This window comes from Pelodiscus sinensis, chromosome 32, assembly GCF_052426305.1.
Source record: "Pelodiscus sinensis isolate ZL-2025 chromosome 32, ASM5242630v1, whole genome shotgun sequence".
Classification (NCBI taxonomy): Eukaryota; Metazoa; Chordata; order Testudines; family Trionychidae; genus Pelodiscus; species Pelodiscus sinensis.
Window position 1 is genome coordinate 14,705,089 of NC_143083.1, and position 11,760 is coordinate 14,716,848.

The 11,760-nt window shown below is 65.4% G+C and overlaps 1 protein-coding gene across 1 annotated transcript; it reads right to left on the reverse strand.

Annotated features, from left to right (window-relative positions):
- Positions 1-2,956: 2,956 nt before the first annotated feature.
- ATP5F1D (ATP synthase F1 subunit delta) lies at positions 2,957-8,423 on the reverse strand. The gene is made up of 5 exons (XM_089774966.1): positions 8,217-8,423; positions 5,222-5,375; positions 4,668-4,756; positions 3,777-3,907; positions 2,957-3,074 (listed from the first exon to the last, which is right to left on the reverse strand). The coding sequence occupies exons 1-4, from the start codon at positions 8,352-8,354 to the stop codon at positions 3,785-3,787; spliced, it is 504 nt and encodes a 167-aa protein (XP_089631092.1). The 5' UTR covers positions 8,355-8,423; the 3' UTR covers positions 2,957-3,074; positions 3,777-3,784.
- Positions 8,424-11,760: the final 3,337 nt, after the last annotated feature.

Consider the following 11,760-nt stretch of genomic DNA (forward strand, 5'->3'; position numbering starts at 1 on the left):
TTGGCTCAGGGGACCTGCCGTGGTAAAGGACACGGCCTCCTCCTCTGTCCCCTCCCTCCGATCCCCCCGACACCTTTCCTAGGCACAGGCTGTCCCATCCCGACTGTTGTCTGTGGTTGGCCCGTCTCCATACTTCCCCCAGTTCTACCCAGTGTTCCCTCTGATTGTTCCCATCCCTGTGCGGAATACATTTTTCTAGGTGCATGCACGTGCACCACCAAAAGAAGCAAACACCTAGCGGCAGGCACACCGCTTCTCAGCTGGGCGGCAGCTGAACCGCTCCCGAGTGGCCACACAAGCCCCCGGCTTCCCGGGAACCCCAGCTCTCGTGGAGGTTTTTGAGATGGGGAGCCTGGGTCAGAGGGCACCCCTCCCCCGGAAAGGTGCACTGCCGCCCTCAGCGAGCACGGAAAGCGCGTCACCGCTCTGCCTCTTCGGCCTTTCCCCTGCCCTGGAAAGCTGGGGAGAGCCACGGAAATCCTTCTGCCCGCTCCCAACGCCAGGGCTGCGGCAATCGGGTGCTCTGGAAACACTCCTCAGCAGGATCCACCCCTTGTGGTCAATCACTCCCTGAAAGAGGAGACGCAATCGGCCGCCACCAGGCCTCCGAGAGACGCTGATGTTTCAGTTTCCAGCCGCTCCTGCTCCGCTGGCTCCCCCGCCCCAGCGCAGCCGCCATCCAGCTGGCAGGGAGACGCGAGCCATGACCAAAAGCCCCTAATGGAAATAAATGACACGCTCTCCCCGCTGCAATAAACCCCTGCCCAGCTCAGGCCTTTTTCCAGCCAGCCCTTCGCTCCCAAGGCCGTCGAAAGCTCACGAGGCAAAGAAATTCCAGCCCAGCTTTTCATCGAGCCGCCCCCGTCTCTTGCAGGCAGGGAAACTGAGGCAGCCGCCGAGCCATGACTAGCAGCAGAGGCAAGACTAGAATACAAGCCCCCAGGGTCCTGATCCCTGGGCCGCACCGGGTGACAGCCGGGGGCAGCCCTTTGCTCCCTTAGACCTGCCTCCAAAGCCTTGTGTAGCTGCACCTTCCCCTTCGGCTAGCTGCTTCTCCGTAGCACGGGTCGCTGCGCCCGGGGAAGCTGTCTGCCAGGCGCCAGTCTCCGTGGGAGAGCAGGCCTCCTTCAGTGCCGGTCAGCAGTCGCCGGGCCAGCCCCAAAGGGCCCTTTGCCCTACCCGCTCTCCTTCCCAAGACCCAACCGCGTACAAGGGAGATTTTAAATTCCCCGCTACGCCCCCCCATCCACTTAGACCCCAGAACACGGGCAGGTTCTTTCACGTGGGAGCGATACAAGCGAGAGGGCTGAGCCGGCCGCAGCGTGGGGTGTGCCGAGGCAGGAGCAGCCTGAGCCCGTGTCAGATCCCGAAAGCTCAGCTCCAAGCGAGCTGCAGGACAGGCGAACAGGGCTCCGTCCGCCCTGGCAGTCGGCGGCTCTGGGGAAGGCGGGACGGGGGGTTCTCTGCTCCCACCCTCTGCTGGCCACTTTCTAAGATGAACAGAGCAAGTCGGAGCCCCGAAGTGCCACCTACTACAACTCCCAGCATCCCCTGTTTTATGGGAGACAGTCCAGCGCTGAAGTGGACGCCGGACACCCCCTGCCACAAAGAGAGGCCCCCACCTCCCTGCGGCTCCATCTCCCACCCCCGAGCCTGCCCCTTTGCCACCGCGAGCCGGAGCTGGCAAGAGGCGCTCGGAATAGCTGGAGGGGATGCTGACGGAGACACTTTTCCGGTCCTAAAAATAGCAGCTGGCCGTTTCCCCAGCTTCCCGGCCTCGCCAACGCTCTTCCATGCGATGGAAAAAAAACAGCCACCTTGGGCTGGAGAGAGAGAGGCAGGCGTGCGTCAGGCCAGGCGCACACGCGCCACAAATAGCAGGGGAGAGAGCGGAAGGGAACCAAAGCGGTTCCAGCCCCACTCACTCCAGGGACGTTTTAATTAGCGCTCGCTCTGCTGCCGCGGCTGGCGCCTGACCTTTCAGAGGAGCAGCGCCGGGCAGGGCCGGGCCCTGGAGCAGCTCGGGGCTGCTAAAAGCCGGAGAAACGGTGATGAGGGAGGTGGGACTTGTGGGCGGCCATGGCCAAGCCCCCCCCCCGCCTCAGACGGCCCTCACAAGACTCCCTGAGCACCCAGGGCTGAGGCACCACCTTTGCGACCCTCCCCCAACGGCCCTCGGAGAGCAGCCTCGGACTAAGGCCCAGGAGGCAGATGGGGCGATTTGAGACACTTCCCATCAGGGGCTCTGGGGCGGGATTCCCCCTCGCTCCCAGCCCTAAGCCACGCTCACCTGCCCGGGGATTAGCCAGTCCTCCAGGAGACGCAGCACAGCCCCCCCCCCCCCCCCCCCCAAGCTGGAAGGCTGAGCACAGCACCAACCCAGCCTTCCACACCGAGAGCCACGACCCTTTCCTGATACGAGGGCCGGGAATCCCCGTTCTCGGGGGAGGGGCCAGAGCCAAGGGCTTTCCCAACACAGGTCAATGCACACGGTTCCCGTGCCACCCAGGATCGCTCCGGGACACCTGGCATCCAGCGAAGACGGAGCTGCACGCTGCCGGCAGCCGCCTGAGCCGTGACCAATCCCGGCGCCCACCTGCCTCCGCCCATGTCCCGGAGCGGGGGTCGGCGGGAGGGGAGCGCGGGTCGGTCTGGCTCCCTGCAATCCACGACCATGCAGGAGATACGGGTCAGTGGCTTGCCCGGCCCTGGCCCGTCCACGCAGGCGGACTGTGTGACAAGCTGGACCCAGGCCGCAGTACAATACGTCGCTCAGAGGGGCTCTCCATGGAGCCGCGCCCCCCAGGGGACCCCTCCCAGGCCGACCCCCATCACTCCACCCAGCCCGACCAGGAACAAACCCGGCGGCGGCACGTCACCGGCGGAGGAGCAACGTGCCCCATGGCTAGTGCGAGCCACTGGCCGAGCCGGCCACAGACGGTCTCACTCAGCAGGCTGGGCCTTTTGTTTTCTTTAATCGATCAACGCGCTCGCTCGGCCTCGCTCCAGCCATACAACGGGGGAGAGCCCGGCCCGGCACCCGGTCGGTGGCTCCTGCACCTCAGCAGCAGAATCCCTGCAACACACACAAGGGCAGGAGCTGAAAGGGACCCCGGCCACGCAGCGCCTCCCTTCGGGCAGCCCACAGCCCTTTGGTGGCCACGGGAGCCAGGAGCAGCCAGGGGCAGGCAGGCCCTACGGACCGAGCTCTCCTCTCACCCATGAAGACGAGCAGGGGCTAGCAGTCGGGCAGCCTGGCCTCACGCTGAGCTCAGGGGGTCCCTGGGCCACCGGTGCAGCCCCTATCCAGCACAGCAGGCACTGAGCCAAGTGACCGAGTGCCAGGCATGCCTGCCCGGGAGGACAGGGCCTGGGCGGAGCCCGGCGACAGGAGCGGCGTGTGCTCACCGAACTGGTGCCAAATGAGAACCGAGACTCATGTGGCTGGTTAGCTGAGGGGGGCCCAGTCTGCTCCCCCCCATCCCTGACTTTGCTCTGCTGTGTCCAGGCCACGTCTAGAAGCCCTCACCCCACGCGGGTTAACGGGTCCCCCGGAGGGCGACTCCGGCTGAGGTCAGGAACCGGCCACGTCTGGGCATCTGCTCCCGCCCAGTAATTCACTCCCCAAGCCACTCGCCGGCCCTGCAGCCGGGACCAGAGACCGGCACGGCCTACGCTGCCCCCTAATGGCAGCGGGCTGCCATGACACCAAGGCCTGCACAGCCTGGGCCCTGGCCGGGGGCTGCTGGGGAGGGTGTTACCCGCCAGGACACTTACCCCCCCCTCACTCCAGGGCTTTTACGAGGGCCTCGCTGGCTTCCACGTGAATCTGGGCTTCTACTTTCGCTGTTTCGTCAGGTGCTGCAGCCAGCGCGGACAGGGCCTTGTCCAGGTTCGACTTCGCCGTCTGCGCACAGGCGAGGGGAGAGCGCTCAGCGGGGACTGAAGCGGGCAGGTGTCGGCGCACAGCGGGCTCCGGGACACTATGGCCTCAAGTGCCCCACTCGCTGAGGCGGGGCCCCCCCAGCACCGGTGCTCAGGGACACGCCGAGCCCCCTCCCAAGCGCACACACATCTGCGTAAAGGCCACGGAGAGACCCAGAGACCTTCCCAGGTGGGGCACTGTCTGGGGTGTCCCTGAGCCGCGTAGGACAGGACCTGCCGCCCCAGGGCCGCCGTCTCTTTAAGAGGCAGCCAAGCGCAGTAACAAGCCACTGGGAAAGGGCCAGGGTGGATCCAGCAACGCCACAACCGGCAACTGCTGAGCCAGCAGCACTAAAACCTTCCTGGCAGGGCACCGGAGCAGCCGGTCCGGGGACACCGCGGCAAACCCCCGCAGCCCAGTTCTGCAGCTGCACGCCCGTCCCCGTCCACACATACGGGGCGTTTCATGGGCCCACGCCCAGCCTGGGCACCCGGGGAGCCTGTGCTTAAAGACGGGTCCCCTGGACTTGGGGCAGGTGTGGGACTGCAAAAGGGCTGCAGCTTGCAGAGAGGGGCTCCCCCAGCACCCTTCAAGGAAGGTTTAACGCCATGATCCTGGGCAGTGGGGGGAGGAACGAGGCCTTGAGCAGGGAAAGCCTCCCTTGGCCACAGGCAGCCCCCGCAGGAGGCCTTGACCTGCAGCCAGACTCTGGTAGCGGGGGGCCCAAGCCCGTCCTACTCACGGCGAGGTCCAGCATGTCCAACGTGGCCACCTCTTCTGCCAGCAGCTGCACCGAGGAGTCCGCATTGACGGTGATGGAGCCGCTGCTCACTGCGAACACAACCGCGGGGGCGCGGCGTCAGCGGGCAGGAGCTAAGCCGAGTCTGCAGGGCCACAGCACCCCAGTAGCAAAGGAGTCACAGTGCCCAGACCCCAGGGCGCTTCCACATTTCTAGCCCTCCTCCGCCGGAGCAGGCCAGGCCAGGTTCGTGGTCAGCTAGCGCTGCCCCAGCTGTCCGGCCACAGGCCAGCTTAGCGGGGCCTGCCAGACACCCCGGAGCGAGGTGTGGGCTCCAGTTCGTAAGGGGAGGGCCAAGGCAGAGAGATGATGCGGCTTTCCCAGACCCACAGTGCTGGGGACCGAGGAATCCCCAGGTCTCCGGCCCCCTCCCGACCCACAGACACTCAGGAGCGCAGGGTCCTACAGGCAAAGGTACCGTGTGACTCCGAAGGGGGGTCGTTTTCAGACCCTGCCCCCCCCCTCGCACTTCCAGGGTGCGGCCCAGGCTCACACACCGAAGTATTTGGTCGCGGTGCCGTCCTCAGTGAAGACCGTCACCACGCCGGGTTTCAGGACCTGCAGGGTGGGGACGTGAGCCGCCAAGATGCCAAAGGAGCCGCTCAGCGTGGGCACATCCACCTGCTTCACGGTGGCTCCGTTGTACAGCACCTGAGGCGGGAGAAGGGAGGGCGGTTGGGGGCGGCTCTCCTCCCCGACAGCAGGAGGCAGCACCGGGCGGACTCGGGGGTCCCTCACCTCACCCCACAGCTCTGCGGCTCAGCAAGAGCCAGACGGGACCCAGGGAGCCGGCTCTCCCTGCCTGCCGTGGGCACGGCCTGCTGAGCGAACAGCGTCCCTGCCCTGCCCTCCCAAGCGGAAGGCGCAAGCGGGTGGTGGGCTACCTCGGAGGCGAACACTACATGGGCGGGCAGGGCGCCGCAGGTGGGGGGAGGGCGGTGCCTGGGAGAGCACTGGCTCGCGCTGGGGGGAGGCGCCGGGAGAGGGCAGGCGACACGAAGGGAGCAGTCTGCAGGAGCGAGGAGGCCGACAGGAGCCAGGTAGCAAGGCAGGATCCTCACAAGCTTCCCACACAGCTCTGCCCAGACAGCGCAAGTCCTGCCTTGCAGTGCGAGAGCCCTGGGCATCGCCCGCCCCCCACGGCGTCTGCTGGTGCAACCTCAGACCTGCACTGCAGCACCCCATTGGGCTCCGCCCATGCACCTCCGCCCTGCCCTCTCAGCTCTGGGACACCCTTCCTCGCCCAGGGCGCCTCAGTCCAGGCCCACGGCACCCCCGCTAGCCCAGCCGAGACCCCATGCCAATTCCGGGCCCCCCCGGAGCAGCGACACCAGCCCTGCTAACCCATGCACCAGCGCCAGCAGAATCGGACAACACCTCTCTCCAGAGCCGCCCCAGCAGCTCCAAAGGGCAGGGCCAGGGCCCCAGGAACGCTCGGTGTGAGCCGGGGGGTGGCACAGCGGAGAGGGCTGCAGGGCGGGGAAGGCACTTAAACTGGGAGGCCTCAGGGTGGAGCTGGTACAGCAGCACAACCAGCCCACAGAGCCGGGCGCGGCAGGGTGAGAGGAAGGTGCCACTGGCTGAGCTGCCCCGAGGCCGCAGCTGCAGAGGTTCCAATGCGATTATCTGGCTCCTCGGAGCGGCGATGCTCAGTCGCTAGGAGCCTCTGCAGAGCCGCAGCGGGGCCAGCTCCAGAGGCGCCGACTCGAGCCGGGACTGAGCAGTCCTGGCTTGTGCAGAATCCAGCAGCCCCTGTCGGCCACGAACAGAGACTGCTCCGGCACCAGCCCCTGTTCATGGCAGCCAGGGCTGGCTGCCTCAAACGGGTTACTTGGCCGTAACAGCTCCTGTCGGGATGGGAGGGGGGAGGAGAGGAGGTGACAGCTCCATGCTGGGATCCCTGTGGACAGGGACTGCTCCGCAGCAGCATCCCCTATTCTCCCCCTGCTGCCTCTGATAGAGGAGGGGATGGAAGTAGCGTCCCAGAGACGGTGCGGGGGGGAGGGGAGGAGGTGACTAGTCGACTATCCGATATTGTCCACTAGTCGCTTACCTCCCTAGACCAAGCTAGGGGTTCAGATCAGGACTGAAGAGCAAGGGAACCTGGGACATTCGGCCCCAATCTGATAATCCCGCGTATTGTGCTGGAACCACGGAGTAAAACCCTTTCTAAATCCCTCCCATCCCCAACGGCTGCTGCTTTAAGGCCCGAGCCCCTCCCTCCCTTCCTGCGTGCACCGGGCAGCGGGTTAGACAGACGGTGCAGCGCGTATTTCACGAGGCCGCAGACAACATTTCGACACCAGCTGGACACTCTTTGCAGGGTCTGGGACTTGTAGCGCAACGCAACAGCCCACAAACGAGGTTGGAGGCATACGTGGTATTTCGTGGCTCTCGTCAGAGCTGTGGGACCACACCCTCACCCCCCCGGCCTGGGAGAACCCCAGCTCACGAGGCTGACACCGCATGGAGCGCCAGAGGGACCGGACACCATCCTGCAACGCCTGCCTCTAAAATGCACCAAACCACCTGCATTTAACAGGGCTAGTAGCCGCCTGCCCCAGCCTGCGGCGGAAGGAGCTGTACAGATGGATGGACACTGGGCCAAGGACAGGTGCCTTGTGCCATGCTCCGAAGATCACTACAGCCAGGCTCCCGTTGGCAGGGTGTCTGCGTGAGACAGTGTCACAACTGGGGGCTCTCCCTCGCAAACCCCACACTGATGGACCTAACCTCCATGAATCTATCTAGCTCTTTTTTCGAACCCTGTTAAAGTCCTAGCCTTCCCCACATCCTCTGGCAAGGAGTTCCACAGGTTGACTGTGCGCTGAGTGAAGAAAAACTTCCTTTTTTTTTGGTTTTGTTTTAAACCTGCTGCCTATTGATTTCATTTGGTGACCCCCAGCGTTCTTATATTGTGGGAATAAGTCAATAACCCCAGGAGCTGAGGGGAGGGGGGGGCAGGCAAGGCTACCCAGGGGGAGGTGATCCCCACTGCTAGGAGCTGGGGATCGGCCCCCCACTCTCAGGGCCCCAGGCTGCTGGGCTCAAAGGCACCCCCCTTCTCTAGTGCCTATCGCCCCCCCCCAGCCCCATCACACACACCCAGCCAGCTAAACCCCCCCTCCCTCGTGCCCCCCCAGCCAGGACCCCCCCCTCACCCCTCGTGCTGCACCCTGGCCTAGGACACCCCCTCCCTCGACCCCCCCGCACAGGCCCCCCCCTCGTGCCCCCCACCAGACCCCCCCCGCACAGGCCCCCCCCTCCCTCGTGCCCCCCCGCACCCCCCCCCCTCGCCCCCCACAGACCCCCCCCGCACAGGCCCCCCCTCCCTCGTGCCCCCCCACCAGACCCCCCCCGCACAGGCCCCCCCCTCCCCCCCACCAGCCCCCCCCGCACAGGCCCCCCCCTCCCCCGTGCCCCCCCGCCCCCCCCCCCCCCCGGGCCCCCCCTCCCCTCGTGCCCCCCACCAGACCCCCCCCCCCCCCGCACCTGCGTGGGCGAAGCGAAGGTGAAGCTCATCTGGGCGGGGCCGGCGGCCTCGGCGTATGATCGGGCCGGAGCGGCCCGCGGGCCGGACAGGCGCAGGGCGCGGGGCCCGCGGGCCAGCAGGCGGCGAAGGGGCAGCATGGCGGGGCCGGGGCGGACGCCAAGGGCAACGGGGCCAGCGCGGGGAAGCCTGGGAGATGAGCGAACTGCAGCTCCCACAATGCACCGCGCCCCCCCCTCCGAGCCCTAGGGACTTCAATCCCAGGAGGCACCGGGGCTGCCGCGAGGTCTGCTGGGAATTGTAGTCCGGAGCGCGCCACAAACTACAGATCCCAGGATGCTCCTGGGCAAGGCGGCCCGGCTGCCGAACTGAGGCGATGACTCCCACAATGCACCGGGGCAGGAGCTGGCTGCCGCTAGGACATCTGGGACTTGTAGTTTTTTTCTCCTGTGCCCCTCTATTTACTTCCTACCTGTTTGTTTATTGTAGGGTCGTTTTTTCCTCCTAGGCAGAAGTACTCCATAGCATTACTGGCCAGTGCCCCTCGTCCCAGCTCCCCGGCCACCCCGTGGGTAGCTGCGCGCACGGGGCCAAAGGCATGCATTGCTCACACCGCTGTAGCCGATCAGCCAGCCTGTCCCACCCTTCCAGCTCGCTGGGGAGGGAGCGCCCCTGCCCCGTCGTTTTGCATTCATTTTTAGGCAACGTTAATAATGAGACTCATTAACCTACTTGGCTCACGTCTAGAGCTGTTCATTGTTAAAGGTCTCAAAGCCCTTTACGGAGGAAGTCGGGATCACTGTCTCCCTGTCGTGGGTGGGGAAACCGAGGCACAGGGCGAGAGCGACTTTCCCACGGATAACCGTCTCCCTCGTGTGAGGGAAGTGCTTTATGGAATTGTATTTCCCCTGCAGCACCTCATATCCCCCCGACTGTTTCTCTCTCCTGCATCTCAAGAGCTCTGACATGCAGCCCCCCCTCAACACGGGGGCGAGGGGAAGAGTCAGTTTTATTTAATCTCCACCAGTCCCTCCGCTGTTGGGCCAATATTTCCTGGGGCCGCCATGCCACTAAACCTGCCTTTGGACTCAGCAGCGGCCACCTCTCTGGCTGAATGTTCAGTGGTCACACGCGGGAATGTCTGCTCTGCAGCGTATCGGCGCTGGGCCCGGAGGCCGGGAAACAGCGCTCTTCTCTGTGCCCACTCCGAAGCAGGGCAGAATGGAGGGGGCCTACAAAGGGCTTGGCAGGGATGGTGCGGGTGTTGCTTTGCGGTGCACACACAGGCGCGCTGTGGCGCCAGGAGAGGGCACTGCATGCATGGAGATGGGGTCCAGTCATCTTGGATAGTGTCAGGCGTTTTCGTACACCCACAGGAAACGCTCCATCGTGCAAAGGAAACCCTCTTGGCCCACGCATGGCTGCCAGGTGGGAGCGTTGGAGGCCGGGCTCTCGGCAGGAAGGACAGGCAGACAGATCGGGGGGGTGGGATGGATTCCAGGACCGCCCCAGCCACTGGGACAGATGCGTCTCGGGGCAGAGTCCAGAATTCCGTATCAATTTCAGAGACGCGGCCCAGCCTCAGCGTTGGGCCCCTCCTGCCCCCCCAGTCCGCCCTTTTCTCCGTTGCCACCCACTCCCGGGCTCCCTCCGGCTCCTGGGTGCCCTCCCTCTGGGCCTGCCAGCGCCCTGGTGCTTCTGTCGGCGGCTGCGTTTCCACGCAGAGAGACAGCTCCCCGAGGGAGTCCCCTGACTCAGCGGCGATAAACCAAAGCCCCAAGGGGCTTGCAACAGCAGCCGCAGGCAGAGCTGGTTTCCTCGCCTCCTGCACGGTTTTCTTCCCCCGGCCGCTGTTCTGTGGCCAGGCCCAACCCCCCCGGGCTGCTCAGCCTCCTGCTCTGCAGCCCGTGGTCCCTGGGAAGCTGAGACCAGCTGTCAGGCTTTGGCCTCACCCCCTACGTGCCCCCACGCCCAGGGCCAGGAGCCTTGTGGCCGTTCTACACCGGCTGGAGAGACCTCCACCTAAGGGGGCTGTTTCTGGCCACTCGATTCTGTCATGTAAAAGGCCCTTAGCAGTGAATCCCGCCCCAGATGTTTAAGATAATCCCCCAACTCCAGCTTCGGAGAAACCTGCCTGGGCCCCCCGCGCCGGACTCTGCCTTGGGGACAGATCCAGCCCCTAACGCCAACTACAGCCCTCCCCCCGTGCAGCGCCAGGGCAGCCCAACCCCAGATCCCGCTGCAGGGCGAGGCTCCGCTGGGGTGGACCCAGGAGGAGGCTCAGCCGCATTCAAGGCGGCAGGAGGTTCCATGCTTAGAGCAGGCTGGGGGTGGGGAGACCTGGGACACATGCAGGGAGACCTCAGGGTATCGGAGCGGGGCCCGATTCTGCTGCGCTGGTGAGGGATGGGAATTCCCAGCGCTGAGCCATGTGCCTGGCAAAGGATTCCTGGCCCAGCTCCAACCCACCTGATTCACCCCCCTCCTTTTAACTGCAGGGGGCAGCTGTTAGAAACCAGCTTCTATCTCTGCCCCAGATCCGCCGGGGCATCCCCAGAACCAAGACCGTGCGGCCCCCGGGTGGTGTCTGCCTCTGCCCCGTCCCGCCATCACTGCCTCCTGCAGGCAAGAGCCCAGCTCCATCTGCCAGGCCCCGTCCTGTGCTTTGCAGGGAATCCCCAGAGGTGCCCATCACCAGGGCTTCTGGCCTGCAGGGCTGTGGTAGCCTGGGGCCTCTCTGTAGGGGCAAGATGATGGAGCTGGGAGAAAGGAAGGAAGGAAGGAAGACGCCCTGGGGCATGTCTGCTGGGAGGGGGGGTCTTAGCCCCCTTTCTGCCCACTCTGCCCCTGCCTGATTCCCTTCCCCCCGGGCAGCCGGCTAGAGGGGGCAGAGGCTGAGTCCATCGAAGCCCATGGGAGTTTTGCCATCGCGGGGCAGGTGGGAAGCCCGGGGGCCGAGTGGGCTCTCGGGAGGTCTGGGCAAGGGGGCGGCTCAGCCCAAGAGGGGTTTATCCCCCCGCGAAGCCAGCGTCTGGCAGCCGCTTAACATTCTCCTCAGCACTGGCTCCTCCGCCAAAGGCATCTGGAGGTGTCAGCGTCACTGCGTGGGCACCATACGTCAGCCAGAGCCGGGGGGGGGCCGGCTGCCAGCTCTCCTCCTCCCTCCTTCCAGCCAGCCAGCCCCGCCCCTGCTATCAATCCCCCGCCCACCCCCTCCTCTCTCCATTAACCCCCTCGTCTCCCCTTGCCCCCCCACAGTAAACCTCCCCCCCTCCAGTCTGTCATCTGACTCCCTTCCCAGCTCCCCTGGCTCCTTGCCCCCTCCCTCCATGCCTGTCCCCCTTTCATTGAGCCAGGAAGTCCCCCCTCCCCCTCTTGGGGGTCACCAGGGCTCCTGGTGAGTTATCAAGGGACAGGCAGGGGGTTGATTGCCCCCCCACTGCACACATGAACTCTGGACCCGGGGGCTGGGAGCCCCCCCAAAGCGGGACAGGACGGCTGAGTTACCTGCTGCTTCCAGCACTCTGGATCTGGCGGCTTTAGTTC

Coding starts and splice junctions, on each gene's coding strand:
- ATP5F1D (XM_089774966.1), bottom strand. CDS start 8,354: ATGCTGCCCCTTCGCCGCCTGCTGGCCCGCGGGCCCCGCGCCCTGCGC. Junction 4,757..5,221: donor CACCGCGACCAAATACTTCG/GTGTGTGAGCCT, acceptor TTGTGTTCGCAG/TGAGCAGCGGCTCCATCACC. Junction 3,908..4,667: donor TGGACATGCTGGACCTCGCC/GTGAGTAGGACG, acceptor GCCTGTGCGCAG/ACGGCGAAGTCGAACCTGGA.